The sequence below is a fragment of the Crinia signifera genome, chromosome 6, assembly GCF_055691185.1.
Source record: "Crinia signifera chromosome 6, ASM5569118v1, whole genome shotgun sequence".
Taxonomy (NCBI): Eukaryota; Metazoa; Chordata; class Amphibia; order Anura; family Myobatrachidae; genus Crinia; species Crinia signifera.
This window is the reverse complement of record NC_139222.1, coordinates 179,068,235-179,093,051: the sequence shown is the minus strand read 5'-3', so window position 1 is coordinate 179,093,051 and position 24,817 is coordinate 179,068,235. Positions and strand designations below refer to the sequence as shown.

General features: G+C 43.9%; 1 protein-coding gene across 4 annotated transcripts in view; it reads right to left on the bottom strand.

Moving 5' to 3' along the window:
• The window catches only part of SPAG9 (sperm associated antigen 9), a 113,169-nt gene that overhangs the window by 30,469 nt on the left and 57,883 nt on the right, over positions 1–24,817 (bottom strand). For all 4 annotated transcript variants that reach the window (XM_083148289.1, XM_083148290.1, XM_083148291.1 and 1 more), the window contains 6 exons: positions 8,305–8,362; positions 5,927–6,079; positions 4,681–4,732; positions 1,693–1,823; positions 1,407–1,463; positions 23–196 (listed from right to left, as the gene is read on the bottom strand). In XM_083148289.1, the coding sequence (XP_083004415.1) occupies positions 23–196; positions 1,407–1,463; positions 1,693–1,823; positions 4,681–4,732; positions 5,927–6,079; positions 8,305–8,362 (625 nt within the window). The remainder of the gene's footprint in view (positions 1–22; positions 197–1,406; positions 1,464–1,692; positions 1,824–4,680; positions 4,733–5,926; positions 6,080–8,304; positions 8,363–24,817) is intronic.

Sequence of the window (24,817 nt, the reverse complement as noted above, 5' to 3'; positions counted from 1 at the left end):
GGTTTGGAAACTGAACACTCACTCTTCGCTGAGGAAGTCGAACGCTTTGTACTTGTCACTCGGAAGTTTGGCTAAGGCACTGCTCTTCTTCTTGATGGAGGGAGTGATGTGCGAGGTTGGAGCATTGTACTTAACATTAACAGGGAGATCTGTTTTTTTAGAAGCAGTGCCTGAGGAACTGAAAAGCCGGCTGAAACTGAAAAGGAAGGAAGGAAGGGAAAAAAAAAAGAACTGCTGTTAGGAAAGAATTATAGAAGTTGGAGAGTTTTTCCTACTCTACTTATAAAGTAGGCAAAATGTAACTGGCTGGAGATTTAGGCGGAATTCAATTAGTTTCAGTAATGTCCTGCAACAAAGCGATCCCCTTGCAGCTATTCAGCCCCACACTGGGCATTAAAAAGGGAATTTTTTTTCACCAACCAGGGGCTCTGGAGTTATTGAGTCCCATGCACCTGTCTACAAAGGATTACATTAACTTTTTGGATTTCATGCATTAATGTTCGATAACTTTTTGTTTTAACGGGCGTTGGTTAATAGGCATTAACCAGCCTTTTGAAATAGGCTACCTCTGTTATTACCCACAGGTCATTGAATTTCCCTTGAACAGTTTATTTTGATATAGACGCCATAAAAGTCCGGGCTCTAACGGAACTGTGATGTAGAATGCAATGACCTTGATCATTTTAGTTCCCACAAGTGGCAAGCTACTGTGAATAGCCTAAACCTAGCTCATTTAAGATACTGGTATTTTCAGACGTGTGGTGGCTGGGACAATGGTTCAAAAAGTAGGTGCCGTGGCAACCTGAAGTGTCTCTAGATTCTTGCAGAGGTGTCCTGGGGTAGTGGTTCATGACCAAATAAAATTATTAAAGGTCAAGTTAATTGGGAAAACCAGTACTTGTGGTTTCCAAACATAAAATGTGGATAAACATAAGTGAATCATGTAAATAATTTTGTTCTTTCCAGTAAACCACATAAGCAAACCTAAGGAGGACATATAGTTACAATTTACTTAATTAGTATTCTGAATGTCTCAATTAGAAACTAAGGGGAGCCATGAAAGAAAATTCTTATACTGTAGAATGCCATGATTCAAAAAAGTTTTGAAATCACTGGGCTTGGGTATTCTGTTTTAAGAGTAGAAGACATATCTAAAAGACCGTATTAGTGTTAAACATATGGAGCGGTGTTGATCATGTCACCTATGGTGGTAATGGAGATGCACAGTAGAGAGGGCACAATATTATATGCAAGCATACAAGTTACATTTTTACATTGTAGATGTTCTGTACAAATTATTTCCAACTAGACATGACCACTGTGCCCCAGTTTTTTTGTACTTAACATAAATTAAACTAACTTGCTAAAACTTATGGAAACCATTCCCACCATGATCGAATACTAACAATTGCCAGATGCTTGATCTCTTCTTCTCCTGCATGGCAGGATTTTCTCTTGATGCTCTGGAAAGAAAGAACAAAAAGCCTGAAATAAGCGCTTGAAAAATAAACATGACCCAAAACTAAAAATAAAATAACACATGCTTACAAACAATTTTTAGGGGAATACAAATAAATGCATTTAATTCAGAAATGAAACCTTGCATTAAAACTAAAAAAATATATTTTAAATTAAAGTCGTTAAGCCTTCCTAGGTTATATTCAGCAGGAACAGAGAATAGTTAATGAATACCGAATCATTTCAGTCCATCGAACGGCCTCTTGAAGCTCCATCAATCTCTCTTTATACTGGTTTCTTTCCATAAGTACCCGAGCCATCTCCACGCGTGTGAACCTTTTCCTCTGAGCTGTGGGCACATCACTCTGTACCAGGAAAAGGAGTACAGACGTGTGGGTAATAGGGTTTCATAAAGAACATATTGAGTTTATTGGGATTCCAATCTTCCATCAATTTAATAAACTTCAACTAATATACTTCTTGACAACGGTGTCCTGTCTGCATCACATTATACTCTTTATAGTACTGGGATTTGCCATTTAACCTGACAATCAGCTTAGGTAAGTCAAGAATGAAACAGAAGTAAAGTGATTTGAAGTTTGAAGCTAGATATGTACCTGAATGGACAAGTTCATGAAATAGGCTTAATTTATTTAATTATTTAATAGATTAAGGAAACAGAACCCGACCTACTTAATTTGACAAGTGATTAATGAAGAAAATGTTATTCACTCATTTTTGAAGCTTACAAATGCTAAAAGGATAAAGGTATTCACGTAATGATCGTGTGTCATATTATACAATGGTACTTTGTATAAAACAGGAAATCCAGGACCTTCCCTTGTCACTAGCAGCAGAACCAGAAATGACAATATTAAATAAAACACTTACAGGAGTTATTAAAAGTGTACTTTTGGAATGGCTGGCTGATTTATGTATATGGATGGGGTCACTATCATGACTTATACTGGAATAAAAAATAAAAATCCTTAATATCTCGATTGCCTTAGCACTGTGCCTAACTCAATATAAACCAGTAACAATACATAAACAAATATACTTTAAAATAAATCCACTAACTAGTATCACAATAGAGACAGCCACTTTAGAGTTTACTTTCAGTATTCAATCCAGTATTCAATCCGGTATTCCGACTGTCAAAACATCCCGACAGTCAGAATTCCAGGCCGTTCCCATCTGATTCAACAGCAACTTGACAGTTGGAATTCAATGTTCCAACTAGAGTATTTAAAAAGTCTGTGGATTGGTGAAGAAGGTGGCGGATTGTCAAAAAACGGCTGTGAATTCGACAATCCACGGACGTTTCCCAAAAAAACAGATCAGGCTTAGAAAAAAAAAAAAATAAATCTGATCGGACGGTCATTAATGAGATTGATTGAGTAGGCGAGTGCCGATATTTCCCCTGTTAGGAAATATCGGCACAGATTGAATTCCCCCCTTAAACCATGTTTGGTACTTGTGTATTTTGGCGGCGCCCCCGATCTCCATCGCGCGATGTGTACATCGCATCGCATGCCATGCACCCGATGGCATGCAATGCGATGCAACGCGATTTTTGCCCCCTATTCGATGAAAGATTGTATAAGCACCCTTCGGGCACGGTGGCTCGCTGCGCTCGCCACACTTTCTATTCTCAACTCCACGCCGACGTGGATAGTGGGGGTATGAAAAGGTCGGAGGACGCGTACCGCCGCTGCTTGCCACGCTTCGGGTTCACGTTTATAGTGGGGGGGGTGGCGTGGGGGTGCATTTAACATTGTAAGCACCCATTAGGGTGCTTATACAATGTTTAATCGCATCGCATCGCATTGTATGGCATTGTATGCCATATACAATGGCATACAGTTTTAAAATTGTATGCCATTGTACAATATCGCGCGATATTGCGTTGCATACCATCGTATGCCTTATGGTATGCGATACGATGGGCGCCGCCAAAATACACAAGTACCCCATGTTTAATGAGAGTTCAACCTATCTATTCACAAGGAAACCATGACATCACTCACTTCAGGTCATTAATTTTATGGGATAACCAGTAAGACGGTCAACTATTAAAATAGACCAACCAACTACACACAATGGAGGCAAACTTTTGTAGGATGAAGCAATTACAATTGGAGTACAGTCTAAGGGGGGGTATTCAATGTTGGGTCACGGCTGTCGGGCTGGCCAGACAGCCTTGATCCTGTCCCATTCTCTGTCTGCTCGACCAAGAATTTGCAGGCGGGATTCAATGTCCCACCTGCCGCGGGATGAGAAGGAGGGTTGGCTGCGAGCTGCAGCCGGGAATCGGCAAGCTGCGGCAGGGAGCTCGTCAATTCCCGGCATAACAAGCGTGACTGCTTGTGAAGTCAGGCTCGTTCTGCAGAGATCCCCTGTTCAATGCTCTCGGGGAAGACTGCATTGAATAGGGCCCCACAGCCATCTCCCCCGTCGGGAATGGCTGCAGGAGGATTAAATACCTGCCTAAGAATTTCAAAAAGAGCCAGAGCCTCATATATAATCATAATAAAAATTGACTGTCATCATAAATATTAATTGTAGTGGTGCGATTGGTTGTTGGACAAACTACAGACAACAATCTAGTTCAACACACGTCATCTGCCTTCAACATCTGTAGCAGACAAATTCAGAAAAAATTCATTAGTGGTACGCATTTTGCATTAATTTTTAAGGTCATAGATTGTTAAACACACAAACTGACTGTCCCCATACTCTTTTCAAGCAATGAGTTTACATTTTTGTGCGAATTTCTAAATAAGCAAAAAAGTTAAAATAGCGATTCTATTAAAGTGAAAACAAAATGAACATATTTCTAACATCGGATTCATTTACAGATCACCGTACTATATGTTGCCAAAGAGATAAAGGTTTTCTGTTATTTTGCATTGTTGATATATCAAGGCCTCACAAAAGGTACCTTGGCACATGCACAGTGCATGCTCAGTCTGTCGATAACCGCTCAGTTGCATAAACATCAGCATTGCGTGCAAACATTAATTAGGCCCTATGTACACAATCTACAAATACTGTGTAATATTATGGTAAATAAATAGGCAAACAAACAGAATCTGCCAACATAAACAGACAGAAAACAGTCTCTACCAAGACTAAAGAAAATAAGCTACTCCTACCCAGTCATTTCTGGGAAATGCCATTTACATGGTACAGTAAAGAGAAATATATAAATGAATTTACATCTTCTTCATCTTTAGATTTTTGTCTTGCCTCTTCCGCCTCGGCTCTCACCCTGAAAGAAAATAAAGCCTTTCACAAACTACAACATTTCTGGACCAGTACAGGATTCTTTAAATCTCATTTTTATCAAATACAAAAAATACAGCATACATCAATAAACAATCTTGAGTAATAAGCTGCAGAGATTTTAGAAGATACATGGAGAATATAGGTAGGGGTTCTCTGATGGACCAAGTTTTGTAATAGGTCATATATAAATGGAGATGGAGGAGGGAACGGTGGTGTAGGGGGTTTAAAAATACCCCCCCCCCCCCCCAAAAAAAAAAAAAAATTAAGACTACGAACACTAAAACAGAAAAAAAAAACATTAACAGAAAAAAAAACCATTGGTTTACACCAAACAGGCAACAAGGAGTACTTAATGGGGTGTTATGTCCCAAATCAGACTGTCGGGACGTTCGTGACAACCTGATTCAAGTCCGTTCTCGACCCATTCCAACTGTAAGTAGACAGTCGGTACTCAATGTTCCAACTGCCGACTGTTGGAATAGCAGCACTCACCTATTCCATACTGCCGCTTCAGTCAGCATTAAATCTGAACTGTTTGAAAAGGGTGCTCATTGTCCAATTCGCATCCATTTTCAACAATTCAGATTCAATGCTGACGGAAATGGCAGCATTGAATAGTAGAGTGCCGCTATTTCCACAGTCGGAAATAGCAGCACAGACTGAATACCCCCAATAGTGTGGTAATTCCACGATTTCCCAATACAGGAACCTTTTCCTCGGAAACAAAATCACAATTCTTACAAAACTCCTAGATCTGAGGGGTAAAACTTATGAGGTTTCCAATAAGTCTGCAAAGCCCAACGTTAGTTGTAGTATTCAAACAAGGAACGTCTGACTTACTGACCACAAAAAGTGATGATGAACTGTAACTTACATTAAACTTTAAGTATTCCATTAATCAAGATCTAAATTTTTATTTTTTCCAACATTTTATGTAGTTACAGACATGTTTTTACTAGACATTTAGTATGGGAAGTAAGTGCTTGAGTGGCTTGATTGTAATTAAATACAGAACATTCTAAATTACAAACTAAAAAAAAAGTGTCAGCATTTTGAGTAATGGGGGACTTATAATAATTTGCTAGGCTTAAGGTTCCATTACACTGGTTGTAAGATTGTCAGCATGGGTAATGGAGGTCCATGACACAGAGGATTTTAGAGACCATCAAAAACGTACCTCTTTAACTCTTCCTCCAGCTCCTTGTTTCTCTCTTCCAGCTTCTGTTTGGCCTGTTTGACGGCAGTCAACTCCCCTTGTAACACATCCTTCTCACAAACCAGCTCATCCAGCTTTACAATTAAGTCATTCTTCACCACATTGAGGGCATTTCTACATGTTCCATGTACATAAAAGTAGAAAATGTGTCAGAAAAGCAACATACAGTGCTGGACTTACCACAAAGCAACATAGGCAGCTGCCTTAGGCATTAGAATGGAAAATATTATTTAAAAAAAGGCGCCGAGGGCCAAGATTCCCTGGTTCAACAGGTATTTGATTAGAGAGTTCTGCTGGACCAGCACTGTGGCACTGGCACGCTGCAGACCAATCAGTTCTGCTCAAAGTTACAGTAAAGCAGTGTCAGAGTTTTCTGCACAGTGCTCTCTGTACTCTCAGTCAATCACAGGAGCACATGCTAAGCGACTCCAGTCAGGGCTCATCACATTCTGCTCTAAAGGCCCATACACACTGGGTGACTGAGCTTAAAGTCGCTCAAAACACCCAGTTTGAGCAGCTTTCAGCTCAAAGCTACCCAGTGTCTATGCCCCGGTGATGAGCGGTGAGTGCTGCTGCACTCTCCTGCATCATTGCCGGGAAAGCCGTTCGTCTGCTGGTCAAATGAGCGGCTTTGAGGATGGCTTTGCATAGCTCTGCGCTTTACAAAGCCGTCATCCCCCCTCCGTCGGCGCTGGGCAGGGGGAAAGCCACTCAGGGTGTATGCACTGAGCGGCTTTCCCCGCAGCGATGATTGGCATCATCGTTGTCCATACACGCTGGGCATAGTCGCCCAGTGTGTATGGACCTTAAATCCTCCTACTCATCAGCTCAGAAAGCTGTGCAAGAAGCCTAACACGTGCATTATACAGTGTACACATGTAGCATATTTCAGAAGAGTTGTGGGCAGTGTCACTGAGAATATAGTGATCAGTCTATTTCAATGTGTATGAGGCATGTGATCTCAGTGTGGCCTTAGTATAGTGATCAGTGTGTATCATATCTTTCTCAATGGATTGTAGAAAGTGCCCTAAACCATTATGGTGCAGACTAAAAGGCCCCCACTACTCTGACTTGTCTTAAAAGGCAAGTGCAAGTCAGGCCAGATTTTCATTGTGCTCCTTTGGAGGTCTAATATCGGACTTGGCACTTGTGCAATTTATCGCATGTAAAAAGGACTCCCAGGGAGCTCCCTGGGAAATTCAATGGTAAGTCGAATGCGATATATCGCGGGTGCTAAAAAGCACCCACCATGTGCCGCAGAGGGCTGCACATACGAATTATCTTATGTGCAGCACGTCTGACGTCCCACTGGATGTGCACGTGACCGTGCATCGGGTTGGTTAAGCGCATGCGATTTAGCAACATTTTTCGGGTATGGATCATTAGGTCTACAGCAGTTAGGTCGATATGCATTGGGTCGACACCATTAGGTCAACATGGGTGTAGGTCGACATGGGCAATGTCGAAATGGGGTTTTTCACGGGTTTTTTTACCCGAATATCGGCACAGTCGACATGGACACTGAAATGTAACACTGCGTCCCCTTGCTTGGCTCGCTGCACGCACTCACCATGCTTTGGCCACGGTGCCTCACTACGCTCGGCACACTATTTTATTCTACCACCACGCCCTAGTAGATGGTAAGGCATGACCGCCTGTCGGCACAAAAAAACAGTGAAAAACCACATTTTGACCTTTTGACATGTCACCCTACACCCATGTCGACCTAATGGTGCTGACCTAATGCCCGTATTCCGATTTTTTAAGCCCAATCCGTCAGAATCAGGTGAAATCAGCCCAAAATCACACTAGTGTATGGGTGCTTTTAGTCTGGCTTTGATACAATGTTAGACGTTTAAAATAAGTGTTCTTGCATAATGGTACATTACTGGAGGTTATTTTGAAAAAAAAAAAAAAAAAAGATTTAGCCCTAATAGCATAATGTCTGAAGTAGTGCATGCAAATCAATAATATTACGGCCACCTTATAACTTACCTAAATAAATGGGAAAATATACATTGGCAAACATTTGAAAAAGCACAATACAGTATACTGGATGTAAGGCCACCTAGATGTTGGTTATGCACACCATAATGTCTTCCTCAACGGGAAGTCTTTCTAGCAACAGGAACAAGCAAAACAATGGAATGTTTCTTACACTTCTCACTATAGGAATGCATACAGGATGCCTTCACAGAACCACTTTCCTCTCTTGAAAGAATGACTGATAGCAACAATATCCTACATTTACATCAGCAGATGTTTACAGTGTCTATAAAAGACAGCGCTTTGTCCAGGGGGTTGATCTGCATAAGAGGTAATATAGAATAGTTACATACTTTGTTTCGAGAAGCTGGGTGTTCTCCAGAATAAGATTTTCCACCTCTCGCCCCATTCCTGCAACAAAAAGAGTTGTGCAATAAATATATAAATATTAGGGGTCTAGCAGTAAACAGAGTTGGAAATGAAAGGGTTAAGCAAGGTACAAGATGTTAAAATCAACACCTTAACAGGCTGCAGTGGCCCGACTTCTGCATCTAGCTATAGAAACATGAATAAGCAGAGTCCCATTGCCATGATCTTGAACATTCCTCTAGTCCAGTGGTTCCCAAAGTGGGTCATTTCAGCATGGGGTTGCGACTCCATGTTATTGACCAACAAACTGATGACTTCTCAAATCTCTCAGCCAGTCACCAAGGAGTCTGAAACATTTGTTGAATGGTCTGTTACTTTAGACTCCTTGGGGCAGATGTATTAAGCCTGGTGAAGAGATGAAGTAGAAGGCAATAATGCATCAGCCAAATTAGCTAAGTGACAGTTAGGAGTGGATTGGCTGGTGCGTTATCACCTTCCACTTTATCTCTTCACCAAGTTTAATACATCTGTCCCCTTGCATCATTGTGTGCCTCCACAATGCTGACCACGCATGTATGGATAACTATTCTTTCGGTTACTTGCTGGGGTTCTGTAATCATTTTTATTGTCTGAAGGGTTTCCTGCTCTAGTCTACCTAGATTAATGGTTCCCAAACTCTGTCCTAAAGGACTCCTAGTAGCTCACATTTTCCGGAACACCCAGCAGGTGCCCAGGTGTGATAATTACTCATTTTAAAAGATCTACATGCTAAGTATTTCATTTGTAATTCTGTGAGGAAACCTGGAAAACACTGTTAAGGGTCCTTGAGGACTGAGAGGCAGATGTCTGAAGTGTCGTTATGGGGGAGAACAGGTATTAGAACACATGATGTGCACCAATACGGCTTCTCCCCACGTAAGAAGCAGTCAGGGTGCGCCAAATGAAAGGGGTGCTATGCCGCTGCTATCTAAATATTGGCAGGACAAATGCAGGGCAAATGAATGAGCAGTCAGCAGCGCTGACGGTTCCGCCCCTTGCCATTTCGACAGCTGCAGGGTGGTGATCTCCATAGCAGGCACAGTGCTGTCCCTGCTGCTAGCTCCAGACTGCGCTGGAGATCTTGCGCATACCCAGTACAGCCGGCCGAGGGGAAGGAGACAGCACGTCAGTGTGAGTTGAGGCACTGTGTCCTCACGGGGACACCGCCGGAGGGGGAAGTTTGCGCTCCCCCGCTTCAGCAGACAAGATTTTAATACATCTTGTATTATATCAGTGATGCGAAACAGGAAGTGTTAAAGCGGCACGCTAAGCGCAGCTATAATACATCTGGCCCTGAGTTTGGGGACCACTGACCTAGATAATTTGTTTTACCCATCCTGGTGTTCCTACCCTGTTGCATACCTTTGTGTGGTCTGCAAAAATAAACCATATCCCATTAATAGCACTGGTCCAAGTACCGATCCTTGCGGTACTCCTCTAGTAAGTTAACGTACCTTTTACCTACTGCAATCAGGAAGGTATTCTATTCTTCTATTCTATAAGGTATCTTAAAATCCAAACTCAATCTTTCAAATTTATTTAGCAGTATGCAAATAAACTGCACTTATGGGCCCCACACACGGGGCGACATTCAGGCATTTTCTGAGCAATTTTGCAAAATCACTCATAAAATTCCTGAAAACGCATTTAAATCATGGACCACACAGCGATTTAAATGGGCGGCCCCAATGATCTGAATCTGCCCAAGATTCAGAACGGCCCGGTCAGATAATTAAGAGCTCAGAAGCTCCTGCTCAGCACCCGCATGTGTGGCACAGGCAGATGAGCAGGGCCTCTGAGCGGGCGATGCAACACCCCCACACGCGGCACTTCCTGGTCCGGGGGTGGCAGTCCGGGTCAAAAAAAAACTCAACTTCACAATGGCCAGGCCAGCCAATCATGGCTTGCTGTGTCATTGCCCAGCCCCTAGAGCTGGCTATATTAGCCAGCTCGAGACAGGGGGCAGGCAGTCCGACTGGAAATCTCCGATACCTGCTGCGATCGCTCCTGTCCCATCCACAGCCCCCATAGTTTTCTTTGGGGGATGGGATGCTGCCCGATACCAATATTAGGCAGCATCACATTATGTAGCATTTTCTCTAGCTAAACACCCAGCTCATTAGTTAACATACTTATTATCAAGGGCACAATACACCAAATATTGTTGTTATATTTTACTTCACATTTGATTTAGTTTTAAAGTAACAATTTCTATATAAAAGATAGTGTATATTAAACATAGAAACATAGAATTTGACGGCAGATAAGAACCACTTGGCCCATCTAGTCTGCCCCTTTTTTTAAACATGTTACCTCAAACCATATTTGATCCTTATTTTTTTGTAAGGATATCAATATGCTTATCCCAAGCATGTTTAAATTGTACTACTGTATTTGCGTCTACCACCTCTGTTGGGAGGCTATTCCACTTATCTACTACTCTTTCTGTGAAAAAATTCTTCCTCACATTTCCCCTGAATCTTCCTCCCTCTAGTTTCAGTGCATGTCCTTGTGTTCTGTTGCTCCTCTTCCTGTGAAGAATGTCTCCCACCTGTACCTTGTTAAAGCCCTTGATATATTTGAAAGTTTCTATCATGTCCCCCCTTTCCCTTCTCTGGCTATTCCAGATAAACACGGAAGCCTACTATTGTTCACAACTCCACTTTTCAATGCTAACAAGTGCATTGTCTCCCACAAGTAGATCTTTATCTAAAGACATTAAACAGACAGCTGTTCCCTTTCATTTACTGTACAGAATAATAATGGATGTTAGAGCCTCTTTTTATTTATTAACAGTGTCTTATATAGCGCATACATATTACGCAGCGCTTTACAGAGTATAGTTGAACAGTCACATCAGTCCCTGCCCCAGTGGAGCTTACAATCTATATTCCCTACCACATATACACATACACAGACATTCTAGGGTAAATTTTTGTTGTACCCGCCGGAAACCCACACTAGTACGGGGAGAATATACAAACTCCGCACAGTTAGAGCCATGATGGGAATCGAACCCATGACCTCAGCGCTGTGAGGCAGTAATGCTAACCATTACACCATCCGTACTGTTCTTTAAATCCTCTTGGACAATATATACGTGCAAATTTAAGGCAAACTATTTTGCCTTGGGCTTATTATAGTAAAAGGTCTAATTAATATCAAGCTTATCACTCATAGAAAATCTGAGTATGGATGACTTGGGGGGAAAATTTTAATTGCAAATTGTAATTATTGCATTCGAACAACGGGATCTGGAGAGAATTGCAATCTACAGTATTTCCATGCACATAGCAAACCAGTAACTAGCTGTAGTACCCAGGGGACCATCCATTTAACCCCTTCCCGACATTTGACGTACATTTACGTCATGGCCGGGATGTACTTCCCGACGCATGGCATAAATGTACGTCATGGCTTTAAACTGTCACCGCGTCTATAGACGCGGTGACAGTTTGGAGATGTCTGCTGTCAGGGACAGCAGACATCCCCCCTCGCCGCCCAGGGGGGGCAGCGATGCCCCCCCCGTTCGGCGATCGCTGTGATTGGCTGTTCAAATGTGAACAGCCAATTACAGCGTTTTCTGTGTACCGGCGAATAACGTTCGCCGGTGACACAGGGATCGGTGGTGATTGGTGCTGTAAAGTACAGCACCAATCACCACGGGGTGTAAGGGTGACACTGGTGTCACCCCACCTCACCCCACCCGCCCCCAAAGGCCGTGATTGGTCCGTCGGACTGACGGACCAATCACAGCCATGGAGGGTGATTTAAACTAACGGTGACTGCACTGCAGACGCCATTCCGGTCTGGAATTGCGTGCAGTGCGGTCACCGTGCCTATCTGCCGTGATATACTGACCTGATCCTTGCAAATACTTACCTGATCACTGCTTGTAGCGTGCTGGATGCTTCCTGGATCTTGTGACTTCTTGTGACTTCCTGTGTTGTGCTGCTGCAGTGTGATAGAGTTATAGATAGAGAGAGATAGAGAGAGATAGAGAGAGATAGTGACAGAGAGTGCTATATTTTGTGTCTGCTGCCCCCCCCCCCCCCCTGTTGTGCTGATCAGTATATCTGTGCTGATCAGCAACTTTTTGGGGGTGCTGGGTTTTTTATTTTATATATATACAGCTGTGCTGCGTGTGCAACTGACTGCTGCCCCCCCTTTTGTGCTGATCAGTATAAATTAACTGATCAGCAACTTTTTGGGGGTGCAGGTTTTTTTTTTTTATATATATATACCTGTCAGTGCTGCTGCTGCAGTGTCATAGAGTGATAGATAGTGAGAGATAGTGACAGAGAGTGATAGAGAGTGCTATATTTTGTGTCTGCTGCCCCCCCTTTTGTGCTGATCAGTATATCTGTGCTGATCAGCAACTTTTTGGGGGTGCAGGTTTTTTTTTTATATATATACAGCTGTGCTGCGTGTGCAACTGACTGCTGCCCCCCCTTTTGTGCTGATCAGTATAAATTAACTGATCAGCAACTTTTTGGGGGTGCAGGTTTTTTTTTTATATATATATACCTGTCAGTGCTGCTGCTGCAGTGTCATAGAGTGATAGATAGTGAGAGATAGAGAGAGATAGTGACAGAGAGTGATAGAGAGTGCTATATTTTGTGTCTGCTGCCCCCCCTTTTGTGCTGATCAGTATATCTGTGCTGATCAGCAACTTTTTGGGGGTGCAGGTTTTTTTTTTATATATATAACTGTCAGTGCTGCTGCTGCAGTGTCATAGAGTGATAGATAGTGAGAGATAGAGAGATAGAGAGAGATAGAGAGAGATAGTGACAGAGAGTGATAGAGAGTGCTATATTTTGTGTCTGCTGCCCCCCCTTTTGTGCTGATCAGTATATCTGTGCTGATCAGCAACTTTTTGGGGGTGCAGGGTTTTTTTTTTATATATATACCTGTCAGTTGCTGCCAGTTGCAAAGGTTGTGCACCTGCTGCCCCTCACTGGTAATCAGTGTCGCATCAGTGATCACCTTTTTTTTTTTTGAGGGTGCTGTGGGGTCTTTTTAATTTTTTTTTTTTACACACACTATTGTGGGTGTCCTGTGGCCACTGTGCGCTGATCAGTGACGTACATCACTGATCAGCTTTTTCGGCACAGGGTTGATCTATTTTTTTTTTTTTTTTTTATCAAATTCCTGTTGCCTTTGAGCGCTGTTCAGTGACGGACGTTACTGACCAACATCTGTGCTCAATTTTTGGCGCAGGACCTTTTTTTTTTTTTTCTGCACTACATACACACTACACACTACATACCCCCCCGGGTTGAAATAAAGTTTGTACCCCCCCTACACTATACACGTGTTGAAACATTTCACTACCAGAAACACAAAAATAAAAATGGCATCTCAAATGTCATCCCAGTCATCCAGAAGAATGTATTCAGCGGAGGAGGCATATGCCATGCTTGCCTCTGACTCTGACACAGCCAGTGATGCAAGCGGGGAATTTGAAGGATTCATCTTAAGCTCCTCTTCCTCCTCTAGTGATGAGGGACCCCCTCAAAGACGCCCCCGTAGAGCAGCTGAGACCCCCCCCCCCAATAATTGATCTCGTATGGACCCCACCACCAGACAATTTTGAGCCCCAGGTTCCTGAGTTTTTGGCCATCCCAGGAATCCAATTTGATTCCACAGGTCTCAGAGAAATTGACTTTCAAATTATTTTTCTCTGATGATTTTATAAATTTAATGGTGGACCAAACTAATTTATATGCCCAGCAGTTTATTGCTCAAAACCCCACGTCATCATTTGCTAGGTGGACCCCTGTAGATGCAGTAGAGATGATGACGTTTTGGGGTCTGGTGTTTCATATGGGCATAGTAAAAAAGCCAGAAATTAGGCAATATTGGAGTACAGATGTTCTGTACAGCACCCCACTTTACCGTATGGCCATGACCCGGACTCGTTTTAAGTTAATCCTTAAATTTTTGCATTACACCGATAATGCACAGTGCCCACCCAGAGATGATCCCACCTTTGACCGGCTATTCAAAGTCAGGCCGGTCATTGATCATTTCAGTGCCAAATTTGCAGAGATGTACATCCCAGATAAATTAATTTGCATAGACGAGTCCCTTATACATTTTAAAGGAAGGGTTAAATTCCGCCAGTACCTTCCCAATAAGAGGGCAAGGTATGGCATAAAAATGTATAAGCTGTGTGAAAGCACCTCAGGGTACACCCACAGGTTTAGGGTATATGAAGGGAAGGATTCAAGAATTGAACCGCCAGAATGCCCCCCCTCCCTCGTAGGTGTTAAGGTGGCCATACACACGCAGATTTATCTTCAGATCTGGCTGGTTGGAACAAAATCCTGGTTATGGATGAGAGCAAATGACAGTTGACCATTTGCTTGGAAATGCTGGAAAACTGTCAAACTGTCACTCATCCATAACCATGTTTTTGTTCCAACCAGCCAGATCTGAAGATAAATCTTACTAGTGTATGTGCACCTTTAGTGGAAAAATTGTCTGGGATTTAGTGCACCCCTTCCTGGATAAAGGTTATCACCTCTATGTGGATAACTTTTACACTAGCATCCCCCTGTTTAAGGCCCTTGGTTCAAGAGGTACAGCAGCTTGCGGTACTGTGCGCAAGAACCAAAGAGGCCTCCCAAAAACGCACATTGCCCAAGTAATGAGAAGGGGTGAAAGCAGGGCACAATCCACCGAAAATATGTTGTTGGTCAAATATAAGGACAAGAGGGATGTCCTTATACTGACAACAATTCACGGAGACAGTACCACCTCCGTCCCTGTACGAGGTACCAGTACCCACACCTCAAAACCTAATTGTATCCTGGATTACAATAGGTACATGGGCGGAGTGGATCTTTCAGATCAGGTACTGAAGCCGTACAGTGCCCTGCGGAAAACAAAAATCTGGTACAAGAAGCTGGCCGTGTATATCATCCAGATGGCACTGTATAACGCTTACGTGCTATTCCGTTCTACCAGCCAGAGGGGGACATTTATGCACTTTCAAGAGGAAGTCATAAAGGGCCTAATATTTGGGAACCAGCAGGCAGAGGGCCCCAGTACTTCTAGTACTGGCCCCCGTATTGTACCAGGGCAGCATTTTCCTGATGAAATCCCCTCCACTGGAAAAAAGGGCAGGACACAAAAAAGGTGCAAAGTTTGCTATAAAAAGGGAATAAGAAAGCAAACTATTTTCCAGTGTGACACTTGCCCCGACAAACCCGGCCTATGTATAAAGGAGTGTTTTAAAATATACCACACATCTATGGATTATTAGGTTCATAATTTCACCGTGCTTCGGGGGTCTTGCTAATGCCACATAGCACCCACCATTCATTCCACCAGAATCTGAGCCGCAAAATCCAAAAATCACTCCTTCCCTTCTGAGTCCTGCCATGCACCCAACTGGTATTTTTTGGTCACATGTGAGGCATTGCCGTACTCGGGAGAAATTTGGGCACAGATTTTGGGGTGCTTTTTCTCCTTCATACCTTATGAAAATGAAAAATTTTGAGCCAGAACTGCATTTTTGTGTAAAAAAATGTAATTTTTCGGGGCGTGGCCTGCACGGAGCAAGGGACAGCAGCATTTATTACTAGCTCCTGCCAAAAAAGCCATAAAAAGCACAAAAAAAGACTGATACTGTGCCTTAATCCTCCTCACACCTCACTACCAACCCCCCAGAGACACCAGCGACACGGGTGAGGAGCGCTGTGGTGCCGGGAGACCCTTTCCTAGGCCCCGGAGGGTTGAGGCCTATCCGCCCGGAGAAGCCGGGACCTGGATTTTAGAAGACTGCCCACGATCGGGCTCCACGGCCGAAATCGCGGCCGATCGGGACCTGGGACAGCGCTGATCCACACACCCCCAGCCTGCTATACATCAGGGACCCCCTCTGCAGCTCCACAGACGCCGGGGACACAGGGGAAGAGAGCCACGGAGCCGGGAGACCTTTCCCTGGGCTCCGGAGGGTTGCGGCCTACCTGCCCGGAGAAGCCGGGACCTAGATTTTGGAGGCCTGCCCGCGATCGGGCTCCACGGCCGAATTTGCGGCCGAACGGTACCCGGGACGGCGCAAAACCACCCACCCTCAACCTGACATACCTCAGGTGTACCCCTGCAGCCGGACAACCCACTTCTGGAAGTCTGCTACACGCAGACAGGGAGGTAAGAGGCCCTGAGATCATTGCTGCTGCAGCTGCGGCGGCCATCTTGGATTACACTGAGCCCACAATTAATGTCTCTCTGGCCAGCACTTACTATACGTGCAGAGAATATATTTAACAACTGAGGGTATTACCAGACTAGCCCTTGTCCCCCAGCCCTTTGGACCTGATAATCCCTCACACTACTCACTGTGCCACCTCCACTGAAATCTGGCAGAGCTGCTACTACCTGTCAGGGACACACACATAATTGAACAGCAGCCTGCTGACTTTAATATTAGGCACATCTGTCTGCAACAACGAGACCCCTGAATAACGCTGTAGTGCCAATACCCTGAAATACGCAGCCCTAGGTGTGTCCAACAAAATTGTGGAGCAACAACCAATCACCTCCCTCCCCCATAAATAGCCTTTGCTGCACGCTATATACCTGGATAACTAAATACCTGCTATACGGCGCCGACCATGCTTGGCGGGTGGGCCAGAAATTCATAGTCATGAAGCCGCAGGCACGTTACTGACTACAGTTGTCCCAACTCCGTTCTATGCTACTGTTCACACCGTGAACATGGACTAACCTTACCACGCTGAGGGGAATGTGTACTGTGTCACTACGTTGAAATCACCCGGCCATTTCTCCTATACCACTAATGCAATCCTGACTCTGGACCTGTCTGCCCCAGCACATGACGAAACGACGCTCTCACAAAAAGCACAGCGGTTCCACACCCAAACCTTCGCAAGCGAGAGCATTCCACTCCCTGTTCCGGACGCCAGACATCGATCACCACATACCCACGTCTAGACCTATACAGGAGATAGATACACAGATGGCAGATACCAGTACTGCAGAAAAGGGGCAACATGCCCCAACAATTCATCCCGGAGCTGAACCCATCGACATGACAGCCTTAATGGCACAGCTACGCTCCCTTCCGTCTCGCCAAGAATTTCAGCAAGACTTACTATCAACGGAAAACCGTCTCCAAGACGCTTTCCAATCTACAATCTCAACCATACAGACGGACCTGACCCAAATAGGTAATAGAGTGGACAAGTTGGAAGAACATGCAGACGATGTTGACTCCAAAATTGCGGATCTACATGACCTGATATCACGTCAATCCCGTTCTCTCGCAGAAGCAACGCGCAGACTCACAGATATGGATGACAGGGGGCGCAGAAATAATCTCCGAATCAAAGGCCTCCCGGAGGACATCCCGCCCCAAGGCATCATAGATGCCCTAACAAAAATATTCAATGAACTTTTGGGCGCCTCTCCGAATGCAAAGATCCTGTTTGATAGGGCCCATCGAGCTCTCCGCCCTAAAGGCTCTCCTACAGAGAAACCCCGTGACGTAATCTGTAGACTGCATTACTTCCATGAAAAGGAAGACATCCTGCGCAAGTCGAGACAGGTACCGAACATAGACTTCAATGGATATCAGGTCCAAATCTTCCAAGATTTGTCATGGCACACCCTGCAACAGAGACGCCTACTAAAACCACTAACAGACGCCCTCCGGAAAAAAGAGATAAGATTCCGCTGGGGATTCCCCTTAAGTATTCAGGTGATGCATGAGGGAGCTCGCATTGTGTTGCAGGAATACGACGACGTGCCCCAATTCTGCAAATCACTGGGACTACCGTTGATCAAGTTGCCAAACTGGTTAGACCCACTTACCCCTCCCGTACTCCACCAGCCACGGAGATAGACCTGGAAAAAAGCTGGAAAGCCCCGTGGCCGCTCAAACTCTAACCAGTCTGGAAAGGCACCCAGAGACACTTGAACAATATGGATCCTCACTTGAATTCATATCCTTTTTTGGTTGCGATATATAGTATGTTAAGATACATATCAGTTGATAATGTTGTCACCCCTTTACATGCTCTCTTTCCCCCTGGTTAATAACTCCCGTTGAGCGTTCATCTCATGAGATGTTGTGAGTCATGCAGATGATGGTCCCCTAGCATCGGTGCTGCTGGTTTATGTTACTGCCGAACCATCGGAACTATCCGGCGCTTATGCATGGTGAAATGGCCGACCGAGCTTAGCTCGGTTTCCCCTAAATATAATAATAATATGTCAAGTTGTGAAGACACATTCACTACCCCCCCTCTCACCCCCGTTCTGCTGTAAATTGTTGAGACCGTGGGCCACTGGTAGATGCCCATGGCTCTAAATGCAGAATACTACCACTTGAAAATGTCACTGTTGTACTTTTCATTGTACTTTCTTCTTCAGGCAAGCAGCCTGAACAATTTGTTTGATATGTTTTCTACCCCAGCTAAACCATATGCAAATTTGAATTTACTAGGTTATATCTCCCTTTTGTGTTTCCCTTGTCTCCCCACTTCCCCTTTCTCTTATACAGGTAATGAGGGTAACCCTTCAACGGTTTACGTGCAACATTACTCACAATGGCTAAGTTGAAAATTTGGTCCAATAATGTAAAGGGCTTAAATGTACCTGAAAAGAGATCACGTCTCTTACACACACTACATACGGAGAGGGCAGAAGTGGTGTTTCTGCAAGAAACCCACTTTAAGAAGGGAGCTTCGCCACGTCTCAGTTCCCGACACTTCCCTACTGGTTTCTTTAACAATTACTCAGGAGCAAAATCGAGGGGGACAGCTATCTTGTTTGCCAAACACCTCAGGCTTAGTGATATAACAGAAAGGATGATAGGAGATGGCAGAGGGGTGATGGTAAAAGCCACCATAGACCAACAAGTGTTCACATTTGTAAACCTATATTTCCCTAACCATAACCAGATATATTTTCTCAGAAATAGCCTGGAATCCATAGAGAGTTACATAGAAGGTGTCTTGGTAGTGGGCGGAGATTTTAATTGGACCTTAGAACCAGCCCTTGACTCCTCCGTTGGGACATCTAGGATCCCTTTGAAACAGGCGAGGCAATTTAGGTCAGTCTTACACGACTTTCAGTTGATTGACTCTTGGCGTCTCCTCCACCCAGCGGATAGGGACTATACTTTTTACTCGAACCCCCACAATTCCTACTCTCGCATCGACTACCTCTGTGTGGGCCATAGACACCTGGACCTGATACTAGATGCTACCATAGACCAAATGGTGGGATCAGACCATTCCCCCATCACGCTCACACTAGCCCTCCGAGGTTCACCTCCTTCCCAATGGCAATGGAGGTTTAACGAACAGTTACTCAGAGACCCTGACAGCCGTGCCCAATTAGAGGCGACTATAGATGAATATATCTCACTAAATTCCACAGAGGACTGCTCACCGTTGACTATTTGGGAAGCCCACAAATGCGTAATAAGGGGCAAATGCATTCAGATGGGATCTCTCATTAAAAAAAAAAAAAACGAAAGTCGGTTGGCCCTACTAGCCAAAATTAAAATGTTAGAACAAACTCATAAAACATCCCGCACCAATGACACACTATTAGAGCTCCAAAAAACACGTTCAACACTCAATAATATGCTAGATGACAATACCCGAAGAGCCTTCAGGTGGTGCCGACATAAATACCACAGATGGGGAAATAAACCAGGGAAATTGTTAGCCCGGGCACTTAGAGCACAAAGGTCACTTACATATATAACTAAAATGAAGGATTCTGGCGGCAACCTACATGTCAAAAGCAAAGACATAGCTAAAGTCTTTCATAAATACTATACAGACCTGTATAATCTAACCCTGCATCGCTCATCGGATGCTCTGACCGCCCATAAATTAGAATTGGAACAGTATTTGCAGAACTCTTCTTTCCCTAGTCTACCCACAGAAGTGACCCAGGCATTAGAAGACTCCTTTACAGAAGACGAATTGATTAAAGCCATCGGAACCACCCCTTCCGGTAAGAGTCCAGGCCCAGACGGCTTACCAATCACTTACTATAAGGCATTTAAGGAGAAGCTGATCCCACTGCTCCTACGGGCATGTAACACGGTATCGGACAAAAATCCCTTCACTAGTCAATCTCTGGGAGCTCACATAACGGTGCTACCAAAGGAGGGCAAAGACCCCTCTCTTCCATCTAGTTATAGACCTATCTCCCTACTGAATGTAGACCTCAAGCTCTACGCCAAACTCCTGGCCAACCGCCTGGGTCCGCTTTTGCCAGGGATAATCCACCCCGACCAGGTTGGGTTTGTGCCAGGAAAAGAGGCAAGAGACAACACCATTAGAGTATTTGACCTAATTGCGCATGCCCAGTCGAATGGCACACCCATGATGCTCCTCTCCACTGATGCGGAGAAGGCCTTTGACCGAGTGGACTGGGCCTTCATAGAGGCATTGTTGCGGAGGCTGGGGCTGGGCGAGTCGTTTCTTCAAAAAATTCTAGCTCTCTACAGAGCCCCGACAGCACAAGTTAGGGTGAATGGGATCCTGTCTGAGCCGATCAACATATCAAACGGGACACGTCAGGGATGTCCACTTTCGCCCCTGCTATTTGTTCTAGGTATGGAGGCCCTAGCACGATCGATCAGGCAGAATCCCAGCATCACAGGCTTACAGGTGGGAGACATGAACCACCGACTGGCCCTATTTGCGGACGACCTACTCGCGATCCTGACCAATCCAACATCTTCACTTCCGAACCTTATGAAAGAATTTGACCAATTTAGTAGACTATCCAATTTTAAAATTAACTTCACTAAGTCCACTGCCCTAAACATATCCCTACCTGCGGCAATAACCACAACTCTGAAATCTACCTTCCCATTTGAATGGCATCCGTCACATGTCAAATACTTGGGAGTTCTGATTCCGTCCTCCCTTCCAAGAACTATCTCCATTAATCATGACCCCTTGCTGCAGAAGCTGAAACGAGAAATGGCGCAGTGGCTCACGCAGAGGTTCTCTTGGCTGGGACGTATGAATATAATCAAAATGAATGTACTGCCCAGACTACTGTATATCTTCCAGACTGTTCCTCTTAAACTTCCCCAGCGCTTCCTGACCGATACTCATAAAGCAATTAGTCACTTTGTTTGGGGGGGAAGGAGACCCAGGTTCAAACATTGCCACCTGTCTAGACATAAATCACAAGGGGGTCAACAATTACCCCTGATCTCGGCCTACTACCAATCATCAATCCTTTATAGGATAATGGACTGGACGCGTCCAGACTCTAGCAGAAAACAGTGGGTGACGCTTGAATCCTATTCCACACAGCTAAACCTCAGAATGGTCCCTTGGCTCCCCAAAATCGGGAAATCCACACATCCCACAGTAGGCCCCACTCTAGCGGTATGGAAATCGATTAGGTATAAATATAATATCTCATCCGTTAATCCCCCGCTCCTGCCTGTCATAGGCAACCCTGCGTTTACCCCAGGGCTATCAGGAGGAATAGCTGCCAGATGGGAAAAAAAGGGTTTAGATAGGGTACACAGGCTATACTCCCAGGGTACACTTAGATCATTCTCAGAAATATGTGAAACGGACATCATACCCCCTAGGGACTTTTGGTTCTATTTACAGCTCCGCCATTTTATCCAAACACAAAACAAGACGCTAAATCTCAATAGAGAGCTCACTCCCTTTGAGAAGCTATGTACACAGGGTCCAGCCCCGGCACACTTCATATCTAAGGCATATAAAATCATTTTAGATGGTACATTCCCCGACACTCCCTCTTTCTGTAAAGCATGGGACAACGACCTTAACCACCGGGGGATACAGATTGACTGGAAAAGGCATTGTAGTATGATATCGCAGTGTTCTACCAGTTTAGACGTTAGCGAAACCCAATATAAATTGTTCACCAGGTGGTACAGGTGCCCCTCCTTGCTCCATAAATGCTACCCTTCGGTGTCACCTCTGTGCTGGAGATGTGGCGGGGAGAGAGGTACCCTAATACATATCTGGTGGGATTGCCCTCGGATAATCCCATTCTGGAACGCAATCATAAAATTGACATCTAAAATTGTGGGGTATGATGTGCCCAGCGGACCTGACCTCTGGCTCCTTTCACACTCTAACCTACCTGTGACTAGATATAAGAACTCACTTTTGAAACATTTATGCAATGCGGCTAGAGCGGTGGTACCTGTCCTCTGGCGCTCAACGAGAGCCCCTACGATAAGAGAATGGTGTCAGAGAGTGGATTTTTATATGCATATGGAGGACATATACTCCTCTGCACTAGAAAAACATTCCACACATGTGGCCACTTGGTCACCGTGGCTTGAATTTAAGTCCACAAGTGAATACATTTCGTTAAATCCACCCGTGTGCATGTGAAATAAACTCCTCGTGAGAATAACACAACTTTAATCACTCAGCTAATGCACCATCATGCCTGTACCCAGCCCCCTGTCTTACCCCCCCCCCCTCCCCTCCCCTCTACTTTTGTTTAATAAATGTTAAGACTTTCTGTACTAGCAAAATATACAGTTTTCTGATTGTTACTATGTGATACATGTATGACAAATAGTTACACTTCCTATCATTTTGTACTTGTGATATGTGAAATGCATGTACCTATGTCTCCCCTGTTATTTGAAAAATCTAAAATAAAGAATCTATAAAAAAAAAAAAATGTAATTTTTCATTTGCACAGCCCAGTTGTATCAAAATTGGTGAAACCCCTGGGGGTTTGAAATGTACACTATACCCCTAGATGAATTCCCTGAGGGTGTAGTTTGCAAAATGGGGTCACTTGTGGGGGGGTTCCACTGTATTGGTGCTTTGGGGGTCTTGCTAATGCGACATAGCACCCACCAACATTCCACCAGAATCTGTGCTGCAAAATCCAAATATCACTCCTTCCCTTCTGAGTCCTGCCATTTTTTGGTCACACATGAAGCATTGCCGTACTCGGGAGAAATTGGGGCACAGATTTTGGGGTGCTTTGTCTCCTTCATTCCTTGTGAAAATGAAAAATTTTGAGCCAGAACTGCATTTTTGTGTAAAAAATTTAATTTTTCATTTTCACTGCCCAGTTGTACAACAATTGGTGAAACCCCGGGGGGTTTGAAATGTACATTATACCCCTAGATGAATTCCCTGAGGGGTGTAGTTTGCAAAATGGGGTCACTTGTGGGTGGCTTCCACTGTATTGGTGCTTTGGGGGTCTTGCTAATGCGACATAGCACCCACCAAAATTCCACCAGAATCTGAGCTGCAAAATACAAAAATCACTCCTTCCCTTCTGAGTCCTGCCATGCACCCAAATGGTATTTTTTGGTCACATGTGAGGCATTGCCGTACTCGGGAGAAATTGGGGCACAGATTTTGGGGTGCTTTGTCTCCTTCATTCCTTGTGAAAATGAAAAATTTTGAGCCAGAACTGCATTTTTGTGTAAAAAATTAAATTTTTCATTTTCACTGCCCAGTTGTACCACAATTGGTGAAACCCCTGGGGGTTTGAAATGTACATTATACCCCTAGATGAATTCCCTGAGGGGTGTAGTTTGCAAAATGGGGTCACTTGTGGGGGGGTTCCTAACTTTTAGCATCTTATGGTGCCTAGAAACCTACATGGTGCCTAAAAAATAATCTCATAAAAAGGAGGCTCCAAAATCAAGTAGGTGCTCCTTCTATTATGAAGCCTGTGGTTTGGTCAACGTGCACACTAGGGCCACATATAGGATATTTATGAAAACAAAAGAATTGGGGGAATCAATTTTTAGTCACATTTCTCTAGTAAAATGTACTGTGTTCCTTAGAAAAATGTATTAAAATTGAAAATCTGCAAAAAAAAATGAAATTTTGAAATTTCACCTACACTTTGTTTTAATTCCTGTGAAACACCTAAAGGGTTAACAAACTTCCAAAATGCTGTTTTGAATACTGTGAGGGGTGCAGTTTTTGAAATGGCATCATTTATGGGGGTGTCTCACATACAAGTCCCTCAAAGTCACATCAGAACTGAACTGGTCCCTAAAAAAATCAGTGTTTGAAATTTTCTTGAAAATTTGAGAATTTGCTATTCATATTTTAAGCCTCCTAGTGTCAAAAAAAATTAAAAGGAGGTTGAAATAATGATGGCAACATAAAGTAGACATATGGTCTATGTTAGTTATTAACTATTTTGAGTGGTATGGATTATTTGTCTCACAAGCAGAAAATTTTCCATTTTGAAAATTGCAAAATTTTCCATTTTTTTACGACATTTTGGTATTTTTCACAAAAAAACACAGACTGTATCGACGAAAATTTACCACTAACTTGAAGTACAATGTGTCACGAGAAAACAATCTCAAAATCACTGGGATAAGTAAAAGCAAAAAAAAAGTTATCCCCACTTAAGTGATACATGTCAGATTTGAAAAAAAGGGCTCTGTCAGGAAGGCAAAAACAG